Source organism: Cervus canadensis, chromosome 1 (assembly GCF_019320065.1).
Source record: "Cervus canadensis isolate Bull #8, Minnesota chromosome 1, ASM1932006v1, whole genome shotgun sequence".
Classification (NCBI taxonomy): domain Eukaryota; kingdom Metazoa; phylum Chordata; class Mammalia; order Artiodactyla; family Cervidae; genus Cervus; species Cervus canadensis.
In genome coordinates this window covers 30,222,673-30,249,096 of record NC_057386.1, presented here as the reverse complement: position 1 = coordinate 30,249,096, position 26,424 = coordinate 30,222,673, and the positions used below count along the sequence as shown (strand labels likewise).

The window sequence follows — 26,424 nt, the reverse complement described above, 5'->3', positions numbered from 1 at the left end:
ACCTGCCTGCCAATGCCAGTGATGTAAGAGATGCAGTTTCGATCTCTTGGTTGGGAAGATCCCCTGGAGGAGGGCATGGCAACCCACTCCAGTATTTATGCCTGGAGAATCCCATGGACCAAGGAGCCTGGCTGGCTGCAGTCCATGGGGTTGCATGGAGTAGGGCACAATTGAGGTGACTTAGCATGCACATATGCATCCCCAATATCTAGCCACCCCTCAAGCACACAGAAACAGGAAGACCTGAGACTGGTGATGGGAAGAAAGGATACAGGGAGGCTAGGGAAGGAAAACCAGAGGCTCCTTGAAGGTTGTTGTGGGTGCTCCTGACCCACATCAGTTCAGTTCAGTTCAGTTGCTCAGTCATGTCCGACTCTTTGCAACCCCATGAATTGCAGCACGCCAGGCCTCCCTGTCCATCACCAACTCCCGGAGTTTACTCAAACTCATGCCTATCGAGTCAGTGATGCCAACCAGCCATCTCATCCTCTGTCATCCCCTTCTCCTCCTGTCCCCAATCCCTCCTAGCATCAGGGTCTTTTCCAATGAATCAACTCTTCGCATGAGGTGGCCAAAGTATTGGAGTTTCAGCTTCAGCATCAGTCCTTCCAATGAACACCCAAGACTGATCTCCTTTAGGATGGACTGGTTGGATCTCCTTGTAGTCCAAGGGACTCTCAAGAGTCTTCTCCAACACCACAGTTCAAAAGCATCAATTTTTCAGCGCTCAGCTTTCTTCACAGTCCAACTCTCACATCCACACATGACCACTGGAAATACCATAGCCTTGACCAGACTGACCTTTGTTGGCAAAGTAATGTCTCTGCTTTTTAATATGCTATCTAGGTTGATCATAACTTTCCTTCCAGGGAATAAGTGTCTTTTAATTTCATGGCTGCGGTCACCATCTGCAGTGATTTTGGAGCCCAAAAAATGAAGTCTGACACTGTTTCCACTGTCTCCGCATCTATTTCCCATGAGGTGATGGGACCAGATGCCATGATCTTAGTTTTCTGAATGTTGAGCTTTAAGCCAACTTTTTCACTCTCCTCTTTCACTTTCATCAAGAGGCTTTTTAGTTCCTCTTCACTCTCTGCCATAAGGGTGGTGTCATCTGCATATCTGAGGTTATTGATATTTCTCCCGGCAATCTTGATTCCAGCTTGTGCTTCTTCCAGCCCAGCGTTTCTCATGATGTACTCTGCATATAAGTTAAATAAGCATGGGAACCTGTGAATGAGCAGTTCTTACATCAGAGAGGAGGTTCTGCCAGGAATGTCGGTTGAAGGGGCCAGACCAGAAGGGGGTTCATGGGGTGAGGACCAAGAGCAGCAAGGGAGTCCTGAACATGGGGAGAAGAGGAGGAGGAAAGATGAACTTGAACTGTAAGTTCGATGTAGTGTTTACAGGAGTCAAGTGCAGAACCAGAGGTCACTGCAGGACACAAGAGGAGACGGGGCCACTTGAAGGAGGAGCTTGAGAGATGTGGAGCCTGACGGGAAGCACACAGTTCGGGAAGGCCATGCAGCACAGGCCCGTGGTCAGGACTTTGTGCTCATGTGTCAGGGTCCGTCTCAGTGCTTCTCCCACCCAGAGGCACTGCTTCCTGAAGGTGATGCAGGTCTTTAGTGTGAACCTCACCACAGAGATGGAAGCCAACCTGGGGAATCTGAAAAATGCTGTTACCTGCTATTTACAATAGCCAGGACATGGGAGCAACCTAGATGTCCATCAACAGGTGAATGGATAAAGAAGCTATGGTACATATGTGTTAGTCGCTCAGTCGTGTCTGACTCTTTGTGAACCCATGGACTGTAGCCTGCCAGGCTGTTCTATCCATGGAATTCTCCAGGCCAGAATACTGGAGTGGGTAGCCATTCCCTTCTCCAGGGCATCTTCCTGACCCAGGGATCAAACCCACACCTCTTGTGTCTCCTGCTTTGCAGGCAGATTCTTTACCACCTGAGCCCCCAGGGAAGCCCCAATGAAATATTACTCAGCCATAAAAAGGAATGCATTTCTCTGATAATGAGTGATGTTGAGCATCTTTTCATGTGTTTGTTAGCCATCTGTATGTCTTCTTTGGAGAAATGTCTGTTTAGATCTTTGGCCCATTAAATATTAGCCTCCAACGAATAAAAATAAATGGGAAAAAAAAAAGGAATGCATTTGAGTCAGTTCTGGTGAGGCCAATGAACCTAGAGTCTGTTATGCTAAGTGGAATAAGTCAGAAAGAGAAAAACAAATATTGTATATTAACGCATATATATGGAATCTAGGAAAATGGTACTGATGAACCTATTTGCAAGGCAGGAATAGAGACCCAGACATAGAGAATAGATTTATGGACACAGCCGGGGGAGGAGAGGCTAGGGTGACTTGAGGCAGTAGCATTGAAATACATACATTACTGTGTGTAAAGCCGATACCGCCTGGCGTGACCTTGGCCTTCACAGCCTCTGCAGTAACAGGACAATGCTCTTTTGTGTCAAGTGGGCTGCACACCAACAAGTGAAACAGAGTCTAAGGGGAGCTCAAACAAACGGTTATCCCCCCACTGGACCTGGGGAGGTGAGGAGTATTTTTATTACCCTCTCAGATGTAGAGGGCTTCTCTGATGGTTCAGTGGGTGAAGAATCCGCCTGCAATGCAGGAGACACAGGAGATGCACGTTCAGTCCCTGAGTTGGGAAGATTCCCTGGAGTAGGAAAGGGAAACCCACTCCAGTAGTCTTGCCTGAAAAACCCCATGGACAGAGGAGCCTGATGGGCTGCAGTCCAAAGGGTTGCCAAGAATCGGATATGACTGAGTACACATGGGTGTAGAACAGATCCAGACAGGACGTTCCTCTTGAATCATCCTTCCTCCTTCTGGTTATGCTCATCCCACTCTGACCTACCCTGACTATCTTTCCTTCGCAAGCTTTGGTGAACATCCCTGCTCTTTGCTAAAACACTAAGGATTTAAAGGTTCAAGCTGCCATGGCTCTGGTGATTCCAGGAGATGGTCCCTGAGTTCTTCCACTGATGAAGGGGAAACGCTGTGTCTTGTCTTGCAGGTTTGATAGCACTGACCCTCATCAGACGCTGGATGCCTGGCACTTGGAGACCCAGCAGATGGAGTCCACCATGGCCTCCATTTCCGCGTCCGCCAGCTTGTTTGAAGTCACCGTCCCTGACTACAAGCAGCTGCGGCAGTGCAGGAAGGAGGCGTGCCGGCTGAAGGAGCTCTGGGACACGATCGGGATGGTGACCTCCAGCATCCATGCCTGGGAGACCACCAGGTGGAAGGATATCGACGTGGAGGCCATGGACTCGGAGTGCAAAAAGTTCGCCAGGAACATCCGGAACCTCGACAAGGAGGTCAGGGCCTGGGAGGCCTTCACAGGCCTGGAGAGCACCGTGTTGGACACCCTGACCTCCCTGAGGGCCGTGGCCGAGCTGCAGAACCCGGCCCTCCGGGAGCGGCACTGGAGGCAGCTGATGCAGGCCACGGGCGTGACCTTCACCATGGATGAGGGCACCACCCTGGCCCACCTCCTGCAGCTGCAGCTGCACCGCTTTGAGGACGAGGTCCGGGGCATCGTGGACAGAGCCGTGAAAGAGCTGGGCATGGAGAAGGTGCTGAAGGAGCTGCAGACCACCTGGGCTGGCATGGAATTCCAGTACGAGCCCCACCCACGGACCTGTGTGCCCCTGCTGCAGTCCGACGAGGACCTCATCGAGGTTCTGGAGGATAACCAGGTCCAGCTTCAGAACCTGATGGTGTCCAAGCACATTGCCTTCTTCCTGGAGGACGTGTCAGGCTGGCAGAAGAAGCTGTCCACCGCCGACGCCGTCATCTCCATCTGGTATGACGTGCAGCGCACGTGGTCTCACCTAGAAAGCATATTCATTGGATCTGAAGATATCCGGGCTCAGCTGCCCCAGGTACCTGCTACAGAAACCCTGCTCCCTCTGTTCCCTGCTCCGAGTCAAGGGACAATCCCCCAGCCCCTGCATCCTCTAGACCATTCCTTCTCTGCCTCCCTGCCTTGGCTTCACCCAGGGGCATCTCCAATAATCATAGACCTTTCAAGACACCAAAAGCCAGGCATAGGGAAAGAGAGAAGGTAAAATGCATGCCAGACAGCTTGTTCTTGGGCTTCCCTGGTGGCTCAGTGGTAAAGAATCCGCCCTAGCCAAAGCAGGAGTCCCAAGAGACCTAGGTTCAATCCCTGGATTGGGAAGATCCCCTCGAGGAGGAAATGGCAACCCATTCCAGTATTCTTGCCTGGGAAATCCCATGGACAGAGGAGCCTGGTGGGCTACAGTCCATGGGGTCTCAGAGTGAGACTCGACTTAGCAACTAAACAACAACAAACAATTTGTCCTTAGATGGGTAGGAAAAAGAAAGAGAACCTGGTTTAAAAAACAAAAGAAGTGTACTGGAGGAAGGAGGTCTGAAATAGGAGCCGCTCTTGTGTTGCTCTACCCGTAATCACAGTGTGGGTACCAACTGGGAAGCAGCATCATTTCCAGGCAAGCTTGAGTTCCTTCTCTGCAACGAGCTATTTTGTAAACCTCCAGCCTGTGCTAGCAGGCTTAAACACTAGTCTTCAGCTAAGTACTAAATGAGGAATTTCTCTAAGATATGCATTCTTCTTATTACTACCTTTCTAATTTGTTTGCCCCTTCTAATTGTCCTAATTAATGTGCCATTGATGTACGCCCTCTCTCAGTGGGCTCATTTAAAAAAAGATTTTTGCAGACTTATTCCATATCCCACTCCAGTATTCTGGCCTAGAAAATTCCATGGATAGAGGAGCCTAATGGGCTACAGTCCATGGGTCACAAAGAGTCAGACACGACTGAGCGAATAACACTTCAATATCCCTCAGCACAGTGAGTTCTTTGCTTGCAAATTAGTTTGATTCCAAAATGTCACATGTTGTCCAGACCTTGTTTCAGAGTTAAAGCACATTCTATCAAATCATATTTTTCCGGCTCATCCCACAAAAGCACATTTAGTATAATGACGCAGATTAAAGTTTGTACATCTGCAATGAAAAATAACAGAAAATAATTCCACTGCAGCTACTGTCATGAAACAAAATCAAATAAGCCAGATTTTATTCGTCTCCAATGCTAATGACTGAAGAAGGGCAGGTTTGATGTGAAGTGGGGGAGAATGTAGGTAGAGTCTTTTGCAGACATTTTAAAAGAGGCATTTGAGAATTTACAATAAAAAATAATAAATAATTCGTATCATTAACTTCTCAGGTTTATGTGTAAAATGTGTAAATACATTTGTCTTCTTTGTAGTGACAGTATGGTAACAAAGAAATACCACAAATTAGTCATCATGTTACACCCTAACTAGTAAATATTTTCATTCACTATGAATATTTTCCACCTTTTGTTCACATATATACATGTTTTTATACAATTGCTCTCAGGATAGTTACAATTTTTGAGTCAGTTCTTTTCACCTCAAACATTTATGTCAGATATTTCTGATGTGTGTGTATGATCAGTTGCTCAGTAATATCCTAACTGTTTGTGACCCTATAGACTGTCGCCTTTCAGGTTCCTTTGTCCGTGGGGTTCTCCAGGCAAGAATACTGGAGTGGATTGCCATTTCCTACTCCAGGGAATCTTCTTGAATCAGGGATTGAAGCTGTGTCTCTTATGTCTCCTGCGTTGGCAGACAGATTCTTTACCACGGAGTCACCTGGGAAGTCCCTTGCTTCTGACCCTTCCTTTTTATTTATTTATCTTATTTTTGGCTGTGCTGCTTCTTCACTGCCCTGCTGTGCTTCCTCTAGTTGCGGTGCACAGGTTTCTCATTGTGGCGGCTTCTCTGGTTGCAGAGTATGGGCTCTAGGCATTTGGGCTTCAGTAGTTGTGGCTCACAGGCTTGGTTACCCCAAGGCACGTGGAATCTTCCTGGACCAGGGTTGGAACCCGTGTCCCCTGGACTGGCAGGCAGACTCCTATCCACTGCACCACCAGGGAAATCTTCTGATGATTCTATAAATTCTTAATAACTTTTCATTTTTAACTGGTGAAAGATGCCTCATTTAAGGATCATAATTTAAGTCTTGATAGGAGAGAGGCATGGGTCACAGAGGTCCCAGCAGACTGGGGCCAGCAGCCCAGGCTTGAGTCCACCCTCTCAAGGACCTTAGGGAAGTTACTTGAATTCTCAGTGCCCTGGTTTTCTCATCTGTAAATTGAGACTAAGCCCGGTCCCTACGTCCAGAAGTTCATTAAAGCTGAATGTCCAGCACATACCATTATGATTGTTGTTATGTAATCATAACCACGCAAGCTCTCACCAGGTACCAGGTGTTGGGCTGAGGTGCTTTGCATTTAGTATTGTCTCAATCATTTCAACGACACTGTGAGAGTGTGTGTATTTGGGGAAAATGATAATGTTTAATTACTTTTGACATCACGGGCTTCCCCAGTGACTCAGATGGTAAAGTGTCCACCTGCCAATGCAGGAGACGTGAGTTTGATCCCTGAGTCAAGAAGATCCCTTGGAGAAGGGAATGGCTACCCTCGCCAGTATTCTTGCCTGGAGGATGCCTTGGACATAGGAACCTGGCAGGCCACAGTCCGTGGGGTCACAGAGATTTGGATGTGACTGAGCAACTGACACTTTCTCTTTCACTTTGACATCATCATAGCACCTTTGCTGCCGAAATGCTTACTTTGGTCATAGAAACTTTTGCTTGGACCCAGAAAGCACATAGGATCCACCATCTGCCTGACTTAGGAATTACACAGTTTACACCAACAGTTCTCAAAGTGTGGTCTGATGACCTCTGGCAAGGGGTCCCTGAGACCTTTCCAGGGGATCCTCAAGGTGAAAACTATCTTAATAATAATACTAAAATGGCATTTGCTGTTTTCACTTGTTCTTCTATGAGCATACAGTGGAATTTTCCAGAGGCCACATGGTGCGATATCACAACATACTGAATGCAGAAGCAGGAAGAGAATCTGGCCATCTTCTAAGTCAGACATGAAAGAGATTTGGCAAAAAAAAAAGTGCAGAGATGCCACTTTTCCTCTAAGTTATGTTGTTTTGGAAAATATACTTATTTTGGACTAAAATATGTGTTATATTAAAATAAAGTGCTTATTGCTGTAATTTTAAATGAATTGACAAATATTCTTTAACATTTCTCACCTTTAGCTTCTAACGTAGAATATGCATTGATAGATATAATGTTACCTTATAAATGAAAGCTCTTTGCACTCCCCAGTAAGTTTTACAAACAGAAAGGGGTTTTAAGACCAAAATGTGTGAGAACCATTGATTCAAGCTAAGGTATTTCCTCCTTTGGGCCTAATCTCTGTGTTACACAACCTAGGAGCAGTTTTCAAAAGCAGGCTTGGTACATGAGGGTAGCTTCTTGGAGTTGAAAGGAGTGGGGGTTAATTTTTTCCACGCTTTAATTTGCAGGATTCTAAAAGATTTGAAGGCATCGACATAGACTTTAAAGAGTTAGCTTATGATGCTCGGAAAACTCCAAACGTAGTGGAAGCCACCAACAAGCCAGGTCTTTACGAAAAGCTGGAAGATATTCAGAGCAGGTGATGGTTGATGTGCAGCTGCCTTTGTAGGAGAGGCTGTCTTTGTCTCTCAGGTCCTCACCTTCGCTAACTGCCCGAGTGAGAGAGTGAGCGTGTGTGTCTGGCCGTGTGCCTTGATTTGCCCGTGTGCTTGGGTAATGTGGGATGCTGTTGGAGGTGTTTATTCTGATGGAAGTGTACTAGTAGGGGTGTATGCATATGCCCACAGATGTTCCATGCATACATCACTCCTGAGTGTAATTCACAGGTCACACTCATTTGCGTTTAGTTAACATGCCTGTGGATTCTGGCAAACCTAACAAGGAGATTCTCTGTGCCCTCAGGCTGTACCTGTGTGAGAAGGCCCTGGCAGAGTACCTGGACACCAAAAGGCTTGCCTTCCCCAGGTTTTACTTCCTCTCCTCTTCCGATCTTCTAGACATTCTTTCCAATGGCACAGCCCCTCAACAGGTAAGCAGGGAAGCGCTTGTAGAAACAGTCAGAAGGACTGAGATGCTCCAGCAGGTGAGTTTCAAGCTCCCCATTATGCCCCATTAAGCAGTGTGTCTATTTGACCTATGTTGCCATCAGCATGGTCCCTAACCTCATCTCTGGCTACCTGCTTTTTTTTTTTTTCCTTAAACCTTTCGAGGTTTAAGTTTCTTTCCATTTGGATCTCTGTAGAGATCAAAATTTAAATTAAATTTTTGAAAATTTCTATGTGCTTGGATCCTTGCTTTATCTTTCTCTAACACGATGAGGTTTTTGTTCCCTCTCTGAAAACGGGCTTTCACTATCTTGGAAATGTTTTCTTTCAGTATACTTTTGCATAATATTTCTTTTTTTTTTAATGGACCATTTTTAAAGTCTTTATTGAATTTGTTACAATATTGCTTCTGTTTTACGTTTTGGTTTCTTGGCCATGAGGCATGTGGGATTTTAGCTCCCTGACCAGGGATTGGACCCACACCATCTGCATTGGAAGGCAAAGTCTTAACCACTATACAACCCGAGAAATCTCTACTTGGTATTTCTACTCCGGTTATGTGGATAATCTTTTCCCTCAGATTCATCATATTTCTGTAGGTTGAGATTATTATCTTCATCTATTCATACATATTGGTACATATTTATACACTTTTTTCTCTCTTAGTCCTCTTCCTTGGCATTCTTCCATGTCCCTCAGATTTATCCACCATATTTAATGTGTGTGTTTATTTGGTCCTTTTGTGTTGCTAACGCTGTTAAAAACTACACTGCCCCATTTGTTGTTTTATTTTTCTACCTCTACCAATTCTTCTTATCTTCTACCTCAAATTTTATAGAGTTCATGTTTCTTTCACTTAATTGAAAGCAAAACAAGGTGATATTTTTTCATCACTACTTCTGTTTCCTGTGTGAAGCTTCTAATATAGATATGCTCTTACTCTATTTCTTGAGTCTGGCTTTCTCCTTCTTTTAAGTTGTGGGATAATTTCACCGGTCTTGTGTTAATTGTGGTTGTTGCTTTCATCCACTATTTGTTCTTGGATAAAGAAAGGTCCATCTCTATTATTTGTCCCAAGTCACTGGGTGGGATCTCCTCCAGCACCTTTAGTTTACTTCAATACTCTTAGAATTTCTCCCACCATCTCATAAGCGAGAGAGCTCATTGCCATAAATGTAAAGGTTAAAACTCACAGTTCTCAGGAGGCCCCTGTATTTCAAAAAAACTCTACGTGGGGCAGCTTCCTGTTTGTCATTTCTTCTTCACCTGCTGTTCTTCTCACCTCAGGACCACACTGTGGTTCTGTCTGGCATCCCCCTAGGATTATTGCCCAAGGCATCACTGCCTCCGTATCATGAGATGCCATGCTTGGGAGAAGCTCCAGTACAACCAGACTTTCTGCCCGCTGTGAGTTTGCTGGTCCTTGCTCTAGACCCACAGAGGTTGGTCTCCTGCCTCAAAGTGGTTCCTACAACTGAGTGACTTCTTCCACAGGCCATGGTCACCACTGCCCTTGATCCTCCAGATTTTGGCACATTAGCATTCATCTGTAGACTCTCCTGTGCCTACCCTCCTGCTGCACAGTACTGTTTTCTTAGGAAGAGGGCTTATGAATTAGTTATTGCTCCAGTCTGTTCCCATCCATAGTAGATCAGGCAGAAATTAATCAAACTTTTGTGGCTTCATTGGTTTGTAGTTAACGCGTGTTGCCCACTATATCTATATTCCCTTTTATCCAGTCCAACTAAATCCCAACTTCACATCTTCATCATTCCCTAGCTTCCTTCTAAACATTTGGTACCCAACACTTTAATGGTTGTCACAGGGTAGCCCTCTAAGCAATACAATAATAATAAGTAGCTTCTAAGCAATAATCATTGGAAGAACTGATGCTGAAGCTGAAACTCCAATACTTTGGCCACCTCATGCAAAGAGTTGACTCATTGGAAAAGACCCTGATGCTGAGAGGGATTGGGGGCAGGAGGAGAAGGGGACAACAGCGGATGAGATGGCTGGATGGCATCACCGACTCGATGGACATGAGTTTGAGTAAACTCCGGGAGTTGGTGATAGACAGGGAGGCCTGGCGTGCTGAGATTCATGGGGTCACAAAGAGTCATACACAACTGAGCAACTGAACTGAACTGAAGCAATAATCATAAGTAACTTCCTGGACATGCTCTCCACTTGTAGGTTCAACGCCACCTTTCCAAACTCTTTGACAATATGGCCAAGATGCAGTTCCAGCTAGATGCCAGTGAGAAGCCAACCAAGACCAGCCTTGGCATGTACAGCAAGGAAGGAGAATATGTGGCCTTCAGCGAGCCCTGTGACTGCAGTGGGCAGGTAACGCATACCTCTCTCTCTCAAGTGTCTGCAGTCAAGCATCAGCCTTCAGAACAGCCTTTGTGACCTTGCACCAGAACTTGTCTCTGTGCCTGGGGACTGCCCAGACCTCTGACTTGAACCGACTTCGGAGCAGCTTCCAGCGCCCACTTTCCTCTCCTTGGGGACACATGTCAATACCTATGTATCTTCCTCGCTCAAAGACCTTGCAGAGAGCAATAAAATGCACATAAACAACTTCCTGAGTCAACAAAAAAAGGGTTTGGAAATGATTAACAGCACCAGGAGACTTCAACATGACAAGCCCTGGAGCACCCCACAGGGGAATCTGGGTCACTGACACCTTCCCTGGGAGAAAATGCCCTTTGAAATGAATCATAAACCTGAGCGTTCACTTCTCTGTACACATACACCTCCTACAGCCCTACCTGGTGGAGAGCCCACCACCGCCCTGCTCCAGAAGCTACCAGCTCCACATCTCCCCGGCACAGTTCAAGAAACACAAAACATGACACCCTTCTCTCCTTAACCCTCCCACCCACCTTTCACCATCTTCACTAACGTAGACAAGCCCTTCTTTGTTCATTATCCTCCTGCATTTTTCTCTTTTGCTTCTTTTTTCTCTTCTCTTTCTTTCTCTTCCATTTCTTCTGTGTTGTTCTCAGTCATGTCCCACTCTTTGCGACCCCAAGGACTGCAGCCCACCAGGCTCCTCTGTCCATGGGATTTCCCAGGCAAGAATACTGGAGTGGACTGCCATTTCCTACTCCAGGGGATCTTCCTGACCCAGGGATCCAACTCAAGCCTTTTGAGTCTCCTGCATTGGCAGGTGTATTCTTTGCCTGGGAAGCCCCCATTATCCTAAATATCAAAAGAAACATGGTCCCTGGGGTGCTAATCCAGTCCAGAGTAAAGCCTGGAGAAAAGATCTTCAGAGTTCTAGAGTTCTACCTTCATCCAAATGCATCTTGGAAAGCAACTCTAGCATCTGAAAATAGACATTCTCAGTTTTATGAAAGGGACATTGGGGTTTGATTCAAACCTTGGGTGTTCTTTCTGTAGCCTCAGAAAGCATTTAGTTGGAAAATATAATCCATATGCACCGTGGACAAGGTCATGAGAATCCACTGATTTATTTACACTCCTGGGTCAAGAAGATCCCTTGTAGTAGGAAATGGCAACCCACTCCGGTTTCCTTGCTTGGGAAATCCCGTGGACAGAGGAGCCTGGAGGGCTGCAGTCCTTGGGGTTCCAGTCAGACACGACTGAGCACGCAAGCACAATCCAGATGAAGATTTCCCCCTAATCTCTGGTTGGCAGTCTTGTCTCCCCAAAACCTGCTCCTCTGCTCTGTGGGTTCCAGTGGGCACACCCCCCCCCACCCCCTGTTGTTAATTGAGCCTTGGTCTCAACTACCATTGCCCTGTGTTGCACAGACGAATGGTTTTCCTGTGCCTTCTGGCAACCATTTAGGGTTGCACATCTCGCCTGGGCTCATCTTCTTCACTGCCTCCATCTGAGTGGAAGAAAACGTGTATCACTGAGCACATCTTCTTAGGAACCCCGAGTCTAACCCTAAGTTCTTCTTCCAGGTAGAAATATGGCTGAACCACGTGCTGGCTCGCATGAAGGCCACGGTGAGGCACGAGATGACAGAAGGTGTAACCGCCTACGAAGAAAAGCCCAGGGAACAGTGGCTCTTTGACTACCCAGCTCAGGTATCCTCTGATCCATCCTCACCCGCTCTCCTCCTCCATGACCTCTGTCAGCCTCCTGGGGGCTGCCAGGCTCACCCATGCTTCAGGGTCAGGAGAGGCTGTTCGGGAAGGGATCAGCGGGAGAGACCAGGGAATTGTCAGCCATGACGCAATTCAGCGGTTACCTCGGGGCATTAAGGGTTGTCCATTTTACTCCATTAGCTGCATACAGCAGGGAGAAAACATAAACAATTCAACTCACTGAGCCAGCCCTCCTTGTATGTGCCAAGCTCTTTGCTGAGCACAGGAGACACCAGCAGGAAACAAGGCAATGCAATCCCACCTGATGGAGTTTACAGACTGGCGTGGAAGTCAGCCACCTAAAAATGGGACCTGGTGTGATGGTAAAGGAAACTTGGGGTCCTCTGGGAGCTGGTTAATGGGGTCTGGGGATGACCCTCCTGAAGACATGATTCTAGGCTGAGGTTTGAAATAGGAGTTGGCAGGTGAAAGATAGAGGGTAACAGCACCCACGTGTGGGAAAGAGTGTGGACAAAGGCTCAGATGCAAGGGAGAGTCTAAGGTGTTTGAGGCATGAGTGTGGTTGAAGCAGGAGTAACAGGCGGAGGGAGCAAGGGGCAACAGATGGATTCGGGGGAGGAAACTGGGACACAGTTCTTATAGACCTTGCTTGGGAGTGATGTGATTCCAAGATATATCTAAGTCCTTTCCCGGGATCTCAGGAGGGTAATAAAAGAAAGAGGGGGAGCTAATGAGGTTATTTTTTAATGACCCTGGCTGCAATACACCACCCCTCCCTCCCCTGTTAATGTCTAGTATTGGGCTGGCCGAGAAGTTCGTTTGGGTTTTTCTGTAACATCCTACGGAAAAATCCAAACAAACTCTTTGGCCAACCCAGTACTACTACTGGTACATTTAGGGGTTACAGATATCTGGTGGTGACTGAAGCCCTAGGAGTTAGGTAAGATTGTGTAGACTGAGCTGAGGCTTCAGATCAAACCCACGAGCATCATCCAAAGGCTGTATAGTCAGAGGGAAACCAGGGCAGCAGAATGAGAAACAGTCCCTTTTCTGAGAGAAGGAACACCTGGCAATGGTAATCACGGAAACTAAAACAGAAGGCGTTGATAGGTGAGAGGTCAGTTATGCCACACACGTCTAAGAGGTCAAGCAAAGTAAAGAGGCTAAGGAACATCCATGACCTTGGTGAGGCCATCTCAGTGAAGTGGTAGAGAAGAGCTCACACTGCCGGTAGCTGAGAAGGGAGAAGAAGGCGGGAAATGTTGACAGTGAGTGTAGACAGAGCAGAGAAATAAGCCAGTGCTGCAGAAGGGAAGGAGCCTCCCAGGTGGCGCTAGTGGTAAAGAACCCACTTGCCAATGCAGGAGACATGGGTTCAATCCCTGGTCGGGAAGATCCCCAGGAGAAGGAGATGACAATCCACTCCAGTATTCTTGCCTGGGAAATCCCACGGACAGAGGAACCTGGTGGGCTACAGGAGTTGCAAATATAATTGCACATCACATTCAGACCATTCTGACAAGATCACACTGCAGGAGGAACCTCTAAAAAAAATCCAACGTGTCTAAATCCAAAGGCAAAAAAACAAAACAGGTAAATTCAATAATGGTACTTTATACTACAGCAGAATTCTCTGCTTCACGAAGTGAATAATTCCCACCAGGATTCCTTGTTTGCCTGAATCAGAATTTTGAGGCAAGAAAATGTGTTTCTTCCTGCATTCTGACAGATTCATCTAGAGCAGTGTCTCCTGAGCCAAGGGGGACCACAGAGGATCAGTGTCTCTAAGTTCTTCACCATGCAGAATCAAAATTATGCATTTTCCATATTAAATCTTCTGTTTCTCAGCAAGCAGAAGAAAGGTTCATTTAAATCACTTTTTCCATTTACTTATTTTGAATCTCTAAAGAATACACATCAAAGTGGTGGTGGTGTTTGGTGGCTCCGTCGTGTCCAAGTCTCTGCGACCCCATGGACCGTAGCCCACCAGGCTCCTTTGTCCGTGGGATTTTTTTTTAGGTAAGAATACTGGAGTGGGTTGCCATTTCCTTCTCCAAAAAATGAAAGTGACGGCACTGAATTTCAGTGTCATTCTTCCTGACCCGCAAAGAGTAGACCTTTCAAAGTTAGAGACACAGATGTAAGAACAGACGCGTGGACACGGGGCCGGAAGGGGAGAGTGGGATGAATGGGGAGATTAGGATTGACATGTATACACTGCCATGTGTAAAATAAGCAGCTAGTGGGAAGCCACTGGATAGCACAGGGAGATCAGCCCTGGGCTCTGTGACGACCGAGAGGGGTGGGATGTGGGGTCCAAGATGGAGGAGATATATGTATGCATATAACTGATGATTCACTTCATTGTACAGCAGAGACTAACACATGTTGTAAAGCAATCAGACTCCAATTTAAAAGAAAGAGCTGGCTTTTCAAAGTTATAAGTTTGAAGAGATTTTTAAAGATATAGTGTAAATACTATGGGCAAGAAGAAATCTGCCACACATAATCAGCAGTGGCTCACTGAACTAGAATACTTCAACTCTAAGGGGTTCCAGAGGAACAGAGCAAAGACTGAGTATCATTGAGACGTCCAATCAAGACTTTGTTATCCTCCCAGGCACAGGAAAGTTGCTGTGGCTTGAGAAGCAAAAACAGAAGGATCAGTGTAGCAGTTTCTAAAAGCTACAGACATTGACCCGAATGAGCCTTTAGCTGTTCTCAACCAAATGGTACATTTTTCAAGAAAGGACTCTCCCCACTTGTATCGTACCCACTTTATATCTCCGAGGACTTAGAAACACATGTTCAAGGGAACAGTGCTGGCGGAAGAGGGAGGGAAGGGATGTCCATCACCCACACGATTATATTCTCAGCCCCTGCTGTGTGAGAGTGGGCTGGTTTGAGAGACAGTCCTGGTAATGGCTTTACTAAGCAACTCTTGGTGCCGTAGGTGGCCCTGACCTGTACCCAGATCTGGTGGACCACAGAGGTGGGCATGGCATTTGCAAGGCTGGAGGAAGGCTATGAGAATGCCATGAAGGACTATTACAAGAAGCAAGTGGCCCAGCTCAAAACCCTCATCACCATGCTCATTGGCCAGCTCTCCAAGGGGGACCGGCAGAAGATCATGACCATATGCACCATCGATGTCCATGCCCGGGACGTGGTGGCCAAGATGATTGCTCAGAAGGTGAGTCCTGGACTCTCAAGAGTACCACTCTTTGTGGGTACCTATACCACAAGTATTGGGGTTTGGGAGAAGCTTACATGTGGCCAAAACACACAGGCCCCAAACTCTGCACCCGTCAGGGATCTGGGAGAGGACCAAGGTGGCTGCTCCTCCCTTTAAACGCCGGCAAAAGAGCATCATCCAAGTGGCTCATGCTTTCTGTGCCATGGTGGTCAGCGTGCTGCTCCCCTGAATGGTGCACAACACCCGGGTCACCCCGAGCCCTGTGAATTCTGTGGCCATGGGGCCACCTCCTACCTGTTGAATCTTGGATTTACCAACCTACTCTGTCACTCCCTCTCTAGGTAGATAACGCCCAGGCCTTCCTCTGGCTGTCCCAGCTAAGGCATCGATGGGACGACGAGGCCAAACACTGCTTCGCCAACATCTGTGATGCCCAGTTTCTATACTCCTATGAGTACCTGGGGAATACCCCTCGCCTGGTGATCACGCCTCTGACAGACAGGTGAGCACCAGCATCAGCCACTGACGGAGGAGCCTTCTGCTGTCTGGCTCTCACCGTCCACGGTCACTTGCTATTTGTCCACAAGGCTGCAGGGGGAGGGCCAGGCTTAACCCAACAGATGGAAAATAAACTGAAATGGCATAGGACAGAACCTTTATCAGAGCAAACCCCAGAGCAAATTGGTGAGCCATGGTTGTGTTTTAACATTTATTCATTTGGTTGCCTTGGGTCTTAGTTGTGGCATGCAGGATCTTTCGTTGTGGGGCACAGATTCTCTAGTTTTGGCACACAGGCTCCGGAGCGCATGGGCTCAGTGGTTACGCCAGGTGGACTAATAGTCCCTGGAAATGCAGAGATCACTGAAACTTAAACTCCAGTTTTATTGAGGGAAATAAAACATGTGTAGATAAAAATTTCAGAAGTATAACGGGAAGGATTTCCCTGGTGGTCCAGTGGTTGGGACTCTGTGCTGCCAATGAAGGGGGCTCAGTTTCGATCCCTGATTGGCGAACTGTGATTCTGCATGTTGCACTGCATGATAAAAAAAAACAAAAGTTTAAAAAAATCATGCCGAAGAATTGATGCATTTGAACTGTAGTGTTGGAGAAGACTCTTGAGAGTCCCTTGGACAGCAAGGTGATCAAATCAGTCAATCCTGAAAGAAATCAGTCCTGAATATTCATTGGAAGGACTGATGCTGAAGCTAAAGCTTCAATACTCTGGCTACCTGATGAGAAAAACTGGCTCACTGGAAAAGACCCTGATGCTGGGAAAGACTGAAGGCAGGAGGAGAAGGGGATGACAGAAGATGAGATGGTTGGATGGCATCACTGACTCGATGGACATGAATCTGAACAAACTCACGGAGATAGTAAAGGACAGGGAAGCCTGGTGGGCTGCAGTCCATGGGGTTGCAAAGAGCCAGACGTGACTGAGTGACTGAACTGATTGAAGTAAATAGCACAGGGAAAACATGCAAGGCCATAGTACAGAATAGGGTACAAAGCCGTTCCCTACAAACTTCCAAGTAAGTGATGTCTGAGCACAGAGGGTCTCAACCACTGCAGGAAGAAGAGGACCAGGAACACATCAGGGAAGAGCAGTATCTGATCTGGACCCTGAAGGGTGTGTAGGACTCTCATAGGATTTCCGTTCATTGTAGGATGACTGACAGGGTATCCATGAAATTGTACAGAAAGCTGTGCACGTGTCACCCTTTCTATTGAAAAGATACGTTGTTGTCGTTCAGTCGCTCAGTCATGTCCGGCTCATTGTGACCCCATGGACTGCAGCGTGACAGGCTCCCCTGTCCTCCACTGTTTCCCGGAGTTTGCTCAAATTCATATCCATTGAGTCGGTGATGCTATCTAACCATCTTGTCTTCTGTCACCCCCTTCTCCTTTTGCCATGAGTTGCATCTATAGCATTCATTAATTGTTAAAGTGGTCTGGGATGTCCCAAAGGTGAAGGACTACTGATCAGCATTCTGGTTGGAGTTTTGTGGGCAAAGATGTGGATATGGGAACATTCAAGGCATGTTCCTGGAAGAGGGACTTTGGAGGAAGTAGTCAGGAATGAGCCTGGTAACATGGGTAAGAGTCTAACTGTGAAATGTGAAAATCATATTTTTTTATCCAGTAAGGAGTGATTAACTATTGAAACTTTTTCATCAGAGGAGTAAAAAAGGATGAAAACTTATTTTATAAAGATTCATCTGACAAAAGAATGTGGGCAAAGGAGAGAGAGGACAGGGAGATAAGGTCATGATCCATGTGAGAAATGGTATATTAATTCTGCAGAGATTTCTATAAATTCTGTTAAATGCTGGTGCCCTTTCCCCTCATAATTCCACTGAACATTAAATCTCTTCTTCTGCAAAAAGACCTGCACATCTGAGTCACTGGCTCACCCAGAATAAGTGACCTGTAGGTAATGAAGACATGGTCGTAAATTATGATGGTTAAAGTGGCCAAATAGAATCTGTGCCCTCTTTTACTTAATTTTCTGTCTGCCTATTTTAAGTATTATCGCCTGTATTCTGGCTAAATCCTCAGATATATCTCCAAATAGCAATTAGTGAAATTGTAATCACTCGGCTCATGGAATGAATAGGGATGTGGGAACTTCAAAGTCACTGGAGGTCCCAGCATGATCTATAGAAGAAAACCTTCTGGTCTATCTCTGCCCCCCCTCCACCATGCTTTTCATTTTTTAAATTCATCTTCCACCCAGAGTCCCACTCAAACCACTCATTCATTTACTCTTGCATCTCTCTGTTTCATGGGAGCCTATAGAGGTCACATCACTGTCTCTGGGTGCTCCCCACTGCATTTATACTAAACTATGAATTCCTTGCAGAACATAGTAATTCCTGCCAACCACCCTGATGCCTCACACCCTGCAGTCCAGCCACACTGGCCTCCTCTGTGTTCCTTGATCCCTTTAAGTTCATTTCAAGGTACAGCCTTGAACACGTGTGGTCCCTTCTGTCTGGACTGCTCTTCCCCACGCTTTCTGTTCCACTGTCACCCTCTCATCCTTTCTTGTTCTGCTCTTCACTCTGAGGAGACCTTCCATGATCACTCTTTCTAAAAGACAGCCTCTCCCACCTCTCAAACACAGGCACACACACACACATACACACATAAATAACATTATGGATTCCCCCATTTATCCTCTCCCTAAGGGCTTCCCTAGTAGCTCAGCTGATAAAGTATCTGCCTGCAATGCAGGAGACCCGGTTTGATTCCTGGGTTGGGAAGATCCACTGGAGAAGTGATAGCCTACCTACTCCGTATTCTTGGGCTTCCCTGTTGGCTCAGCTGGTAAAGAATCTTCCTGTAATGCAGCAGACCTGGGTTTGATCCCAGGGTTGAGAAGATTCCCTGGAGAAGGGAAAGCTACCCACTCCAGTATTCTGGGCCTGGAGAATTCCATGGACTGCATAGTGCGTGGGGTCACAAAGGGTCAGACACTACTGAGCAACTTTCACTTTCACTTTTCAACATCTCCCACATTCTGAAATGAACTTGCTGTCTGGTTTATTGGCAACAGTCCCCTTTGGAATGTACACTTTTTCCTCTGAGAGATCTTTGTCTCATCTGTTGCTATTTTCACCAACACCTAGTAGATGTTGAATTATCATCTCTCGGTGAATGAACGATGGTTGATTGTTGAAAACCCAGATCATAAGAATGACAGAATTGGGGAGGGGGGGATTGACTCAAAGGAGGGGTCCACATGGGACTCCGTCTATGCCTTGGCTCCCAAAGAAGAAGCAGGCACTATGCTCTCTCATGCTCTCAGCTGGGCACCCACCCTGCTCCCTGCCCCAGCTGAGGACAAAAGGCAGGCAGCGTCAGTTCAGAGGGAGAGGCAGATTTCTCTGCACCTCAACAGTAAAGGCAGCTGTAACTCTGAGGGTTCGCGTGTCTCCGGGCTTTTACTAGGGCTTCACTGGATCACGATCAGCTGGAGGGGCTCATTTGCTGTGACTTCAGGGAAAAGCTTTCCCACCTGGAGTTTCATTCACAGGGGACCCTCTCACATGTCTTTGCCTTTGTGCTGATTCTCAGCAAGACACCTGTCCTAAACAGAAAGGGCATCCAGAAGGGTGTTCTCTCTGATGGTGAGCTTTTTTGCCTGCCTTGGACTATGAGCTAATAGTTTGGGAATTTATATCACTCAGAGCAGAGAAGTGAAGCTATTATATGTTTGAGCAACTTGATTAATGTCTGTCTCTCGCTTTGGACTATATGTTCCACAAAAGCATTGACTTTGATTGGCTCACTGCTCCATGGTGCCCCAGGACCCAACATCATGTCCAGCAAATAACAGGCATTTGAGAAATATTCCCTGTGTAAAAGCAGTGAAATGATTTCTGAGACCTGGGTTGACACATTCAGCTTCCCATACCATTCAGAGTATTTCCTTCCCCTCCCCTGGCACATCAGACATTATTCCAAGTAATAAAAGGTACACGACTTTCCTTTTCCCTGGGTCTTCACACCTGCCCGTGATTTGAAGGAAATGATTGCCTCTTTTGGAGTTAGAGATCTCTAGTACTGTAATGCTGAATGCCTCCTAGAGGGACGGGGTAAAGTTTGGACAATGAATTATTTTCAAAATAGGCATTATTACCTCTCCTATGGAAGAATGCAAATAGGAACTTAAAAGGAAGATTTGCTGCAAAGAACGGTGAATAGTGTACAGAGCTTGACCTTGTTCTGCACGTGAGATGCTCTTCTAGTGTGGAGTGCATATTTATACGGCAAATTCCATTTTCTCATTGACTTCCATTATTATCTCAAGAAATGTCTTGGCCAGGAAAAAAAAAAAATTGGCCTCCACCCAGAAAATCGCATTTTAAAGAGCATTGAGCTTTTGCTGGTGTATCGCTTAAGTACATTTAATTCTCTCCTGCCAGAGGAATTAATCAAATGGACAATTGATCCGCACAGCCTCTGCACATTCATTAAAGGCACAACCACATTGCTGTACATCCAACTGATTATGCCTGTTTATTCAGAACATCCCACTGCCTGGTTGGGACCAGAATGTATAAGTAGGTACAATGGCTCAGCCGCGGTCCCAGGACTTGAACACAATGCTAAGTTGAAGGGCTAAATGGTGATCCTTTTTCATGCTGAACAAAAGCTGTTCTCCTAGGTTGTCTCTTCATCTTTGGAGGATCTCCTTCCGCTTCACTCCCCTTCCCTCACCCTCACACACAATCCCCTACCCGAAGGATTGTCTTAGTCAACTGCTTATCCATTGGCAGAACCTCTTAATTTCTCCGGCACCAAGGCAAGTGGGCAAGATACAATTGATGCAAGAGTCTGAGGGTGATTTTCTGAATAGGCCACAATTACCAAAGTCATGGTCTTCCCAGATGTCACTAGTGGTAAAGAATCCATCTGCCAATGCAGGAGAGGCCAGAGACACAGTTTTGATCCCTGGGTCGGGAAGATCCCCTGGAGAAGGAAATAGCAACCCACTTCAGTATTCTTGCCTGGAAAATTCCTTGGACAGAAGAACCTGGTGGGCTACAGTCCATGGGGTTGCAAAGAGTCAGACACGACTGAGCATACACACCACAGCAAAATGATACCCTCTGTGTTCAAGTTTTTATTGAAACATAGTTGATTTATAATGTAATATTAGTTTTGGGTATACAGCATAGTGATTCAGTGTTTTTATAGATGATACTCCATTTAACGTTATTGTAAAATATTGGGGGTGGGGTGGGAGGGAGGCTTAAGAGGGAGGGGAAATATATACACATACAGCTGATTCATTTTGCTGCATAGCAGAAACTAACGCAACATTGTAAAGCAATTAGACTCCCGTAAAGTCAATAAATAAATGCACTGTGCTCAGTCCCGCATTGCAGGCGGATTCTTTACCATCTGAGCCACCAGGGAAGCCCAAATAAATAAACACATTTTTAAAAAGTTGTTATACAATATTGGTTCTATTCCCTTTGCTGTACATCACATCCGTGTATCTTATTTATTTTGTACATACCAGAGAGACAAGTCTTAATCCCCTTCCACTGTATTACTCCTCTCTTCAACCCTCTTCCCACTGATATCTACTGGTTTGTTGTGTGTATCTTGTCTGTTTTGTTATATTCATTCGCTTAATTTTTTTAGATTCTACATATAAGTGAAAACGTACAGTATCTGTCTTTCTCTGTTTGACTTAACTTCACTTAGCATTATACCCTCCAGTGCCATCCATGCTGTTGCAAACGGCAAAATTTCATTCTTTTAAAAACCTTTGCACCATGAAGGAAACCATCAGCAAAATGAAAAGACGGTGTACGGAGTGGGAAAAGATACTTATAACCATCACCCTATTCAAAGTTTTGAGTCTATCAAATTGCCTCAGCCTATCTATTCTCACTCTGTTTCATTATTATGTTAATCCATCTATATGCTGTACTCTTTAAGGACTGTAGCTTTATTGTGAGTTGTAATATTTTTATAGCAAGGTATCATCTATTTGCATTTTCCTTTTTTTTAAGCTCTTCCTTTCTTCTTTCAAATGAACTTTAATCATTTTGTCAAGTTCCAAAATATAAATGATTAAGGTTTTAATTGGTGAGCCTTAAAACCATCAAATAAATTTTGGCCTCACATCTTTATAATATATGATCTGTTTCTCTTTGTTCATACTTTTGTTAGGGGAACCACACTGACTGAAACCGCCCACCCTGGCCAGGCACCATAGAAACCATTTGCATGAGTTGTTTTATGACAGGAAGTCCTGGTAAGGAACACGGAACTAATAAGCTACCACCAACTGGAAGAGTTCAGGACAGGTCAAAAAGAGACACCATATGTCTGACCACCTCCCAGAATCCTCCTCTCTGGCCTCCATCTTGGCTAAACAAGGCGTGCACCACCAGGAAGGACTCTGAGTCAGAATGATTGGCTAAGGACAACCCGGAAACTAATCCCATCACCATAAAACCCAAGATTGTGAGTTGTGGCAGAGCTGTTCTCCTGGGTTCCCTTACCCTCCTGCTCTCCACCCAGGCACCCTTTCCCAATGAAATCTCTTGCTTTGTCAGCACATGTGTCTCCTCAGACAGTTCATTTCCAAGTATTAGGCAAGAGTCCAGTTTCAGGCCCTGGAAGTGGTCCCCCTTCATGCAACACCTTTAGCTGTGTTTCTTAGAAAAGTTTATAAATATCTTCATATAGATTTGAGTGTTTCTTATCGTTACCTCTAGGGAGTTTTAAATTTTTTGTTCCTATATAAGGTTTTTTTTTTCATTTTATATATATATATATATAAAACAACTTATTGAGCTTTATTTTATTTCAAAAATTTTACCCATCCAAGTGTATAATTCAATGATTGTTAGTAACTTTATCAAGTAGTGTAAACATCACCATAAATCAATTGCAACATTTTTATGCTCCTCAATAAGATCCCTCATGGCCATTTATAGTTAATCCTCATTCCCACCCACAGTCCTGCACAGTCACTAATCTATTTCTGTCTCTATAAATTTGCCTATTTTGTACATTTCTTATAAATGGAATCTTACAGCATGTGGTCTCTTGTGTCTGGCTTGTTTCATTTTATGTGATGTTTGGGGGTTTTTCCTTATAAAATATATGTCAGTAATTTGTTACTTATTATCTCTGAACAATAATTCATTTTACAGATATTGACATATTTTGCTTATCCAGTTATCTTAGATAATTTTTAGTTTCGGGCCATTACCGACAATGTCTCTGTGAACATTTGCTTGCAAGTCTTTGTGTGGACATATGTTTTAATTTCTCTTGGGTTAATACCTAGGAGAGGAGTTGTTGGGTGGTATGGCAGTTTTATGTTTAACTTTTGATAAATTATTTTCTGAAGTAACTTGATTGTCTTATATCCCCACCAGCAATGTGTAAGGCTTTCCATTTCTCCACATCCTTGACATTTATTATTATGTCTTATTTGTTGTAGCTATTCTAGCAGATGTGAAGTAGGATCTCATTTGAGTTTTAATTTGTATTTCTGTAATAATGATATTGAGCATATTTTCATGTGCTCATTGGTCATTTGTATATATTCTTTGGCATAATTTCTGTTCATATCTTTTGTCTATTGTTTGACTGAGCTGTTTGTACTCTTAACTGAGTTCTCAGACTTCTTTGTATATTCTGGATATATTGCATATGTGTTTGCAAGTATTTTATCCCAGCCTGTTGCTTATCTTTTCATTTTCTTCATGGCATCTTTTGAAGTGCAAATGTTGTTAATTTTGATGAATGAAATTAAGCAAAGATGTCTTAGTTACACCAAAAGTATAGTCCATAAGAGAAAAACCTGACAAACAGAATCTCATCAAAATTCAGTTGTGTATAGGAAAAAGTTGGTCTTTGTAAATTTATTTCCTATTCTGCCCATCTACTGCCTTGCAGTAAAAATTCTGTAAAACATTCCACCAAGGACCTCAGTCCTACAACTGGTAAAGCTTAATTCGGCCAAGAATTCAAATGGGACTGGAAGCAGGTCTTCCCCAAGAGGGTCTAGGTAAGAGTCCAGTCAACTGGTTCCTTGATTTTTGACCCTGTGGGACCATCAGTAGAGGAGCCACCTGGATTCTTATGTATAGAAATGAGATTATAAATGGGTGTTGTTTTTTTAAAGCCTCTTTGTGTGTATGTGTGTGTGTAGCAATAGGAAATGAATAAAATCAACTATGATTTCACCAACTCTAAGATTAGCTAAACCACATGGCTAGAATAGCCTCAAGTCTATTCATAGCTGAAATCAAGATACAGCACCTTTGATATTTTCTTAAATCTGCCATTTGAATGATTGTATCAAAAAAAAAAAAAGGGAAAGCTACATTTCCTGTATTTATTATCTTAACAGATAATACCTTGAAAGTGGATCAGCTTTCTACTTTCCAAGGCACTGTCTTATCTCTTGTCTCATCTTGTCCTCACAAGAGCCTGGTGGGTCAGATAAAAACAAAACCGGTAGACGTCACTTGCCCGAAGAAAGTAAACAATTAGCTCAATACTAGGAAGGCCTTTCAAACAATTAGAACCAACCCATGGTGGAAGGGGCCAGCTTCGAAAATAATAAACCATGTCTTGCTGGAAGACAAGGCTGCATGACAGTATTTGAACGGTTTAATGGAAGACAGGGTTTAATGGCATCGTTAAAGAGCCAAGCCTCTGAGATCTCTTCTAACATTAAAAATCTGTCTTCCAGATAAGCAATCAAACTAAATTAATGCATATTCATGTTGGGGTTAGTCAATGATTCCTTGCCACTTTCATAATTGCAGTTGTTTTATTTTTGTTTATTTTAAAGTTTTTTTTTCAGATGTGGACCATTTTTAAAGTCTTTATTGAATTTCTTACAATATCACTTCCGGTTTTTTATGTTTTGGTGTTTTGGCCACGAAACATGTAGGATCTCAACTCTGACCAGGGAGCAAACTCATGCCCTCTCTTGCTTTGAAAGGCAAAGTCTTAATCTACTAGACCACCAGAGAAGTCTCTGCAGTTGTTTTTGAGACAGCAGATCTATCTAAATTCCTTTGTACAAAAAAAATTCTGTGTGATAGACTGCCAATGACACATTTTTTAAAAGGCACCAAAGTTTATTAACCTGGGCGGATTTCACAAAGGCTTTGTAGTAGAGGCAAGCTTTGAAGTTAGTGTGTCTGACTCCTGAGTCCTTGCCTCGAACCAAAACAGCGTGATCTGCCCTCTCAGTAGGAAACAGGAGCAGATTGAAGCAGCGACCTAGACATTTAAAGAGATGGACAGTCTAACAAGACCACAGACAGAATCTTGGAGGAGGAGTGTGTGTCCCGAAGAATAGGACATCCTGCTGGCTCAGTGGCCCAACTGTAATGCCAGCACCACTGCCCCGCCCCCCCACCCCCGCCCTCCCCAACACGCATAGAGGAGAGGAATACGCCTTCCTTTCCTTGTGTATCCTCATGGCCTGAGCTAAAGGCCCACTGCACCTGCCTTGGTTACAAGAACTCCTTAGGCAGCCCACCTTCCCTCCCTTAACCTCAGTGTCTTTGCGTTGTGCGTGCCTGCTCACTCATGTCTGACTCTTTGTGACCCCACAGACTGCAGCCCACCAGGCTCTTCTGTCCATGGGATTCTCTAGGCAAGAATACTGGAGTGGGTTGTCATTTCCTCCCCTGGGGGAATCTTCCCGACCCAGGGATCAAACCCATGTCTCCTGTGTTTCCTGCATTGGTAGGTGGATTCTTTACTACTGAGCCATCTGGGAAACCCACAAATCTCAATCTATCCATCTGTGATTTAAGGGGATTGGATTAGTTGATCTCAGAAATTCCTTCCAGCCCCAGAGTTCCTGTTATTATGGGCAATTATGTATATAATTATATTATATATTGTAATATATTCTTCCTCCCAGTTAGGTTGCCCTCCGAGATTCAAAAACTTCCCCCAGACCCGCCAGTGAGAGGGTTTCCTGGTGTTTGGAAACTTTCTCTATTACAGCTCCCTTCCCGGGACGGGTCTCCGTCCCTAGCTCTTTTGTCTCTCTTTTTTTCTTTTATATTTTGTCCTACCTCGTTTCGAGATGATGGGCTGCTTTTCTGGGCGCCTGATGTCTTCTGCTAGCAGTCAGAAGTTGTTTTGTGAAGTTTGCTCAGCGTTCAAATGTTCTTTTGATGAATTTGTAGGGGAGAAAGTGGTCTCCCCGTCCTATTCTTCCGCCATCTTAGCTTCTCCCCTATATATTGTAATATATATTATATTATATTGCCATAATATATATGAGCAATTGCCTATACACACACACACACACACACACATATATGTATGTATTTTGGCATTTCCCCCCAAGTGCTTCTTCTAGAGATACTCAGAAGCTCAGTAGATGCTCAAGAAGAGATTGACACCCAGATCTGAGTATTTCTTTGGGGAGATTCTTGAGTTTCCTATGAGAATTCTGTTTTTGTGAAACCTTGTTCTTCTGGGCTCTCAGATCCCTTGAGAGCTTTGCTGCTGCAGCGAGATTAGGTCTGAGTTGCCCCCCAGCTGAGCAGAAGAGGCAGCCGTGGGACAGTAAAAGAG

The 26,424-nt window shown here is 44.9% G+C and overlaps 1 protein-coding gene across 1 annotated transcript in view; it reads left to right on the top strand.

The window, feature by feature from the left end:
• The window catches only part of DNAH9 (dynein axonemal heavy chain 9), a 277,788-nt gene that overhangs the window by 75,674 nt on the left and 175,690 nt on the right, over positions 1-26,424 (top strand). The window contains exons 20-26 of the mRNA XM_043473954.1: positions 3,059-3,929; positions 7,456-7,586; positions 7,910-8,036; positions 10,246-10,398; positions 11,991-12,116; positions 15,091-15,330; positions 15,675-15,835. Coding sequence (XP_043329889.1) covers positions 3,059-3,929; positions 7,456-7,586; positions 7,910-8,036; positions 10,246-10,398; positions 11,991-12,116; positions 15,091-15,330; positions 15,675-15,835 — 1,809 coding nt within the window. The remainder of the gene's footprint in view (positions 1-3,058; positions 3,930-7,455; positions 7,587-7,909; positions 8,037-10,245; positions 10,399-11,990; positions 12,117-15,090; positions 15,331-15,674; positions 15,836-26,424) is intronic.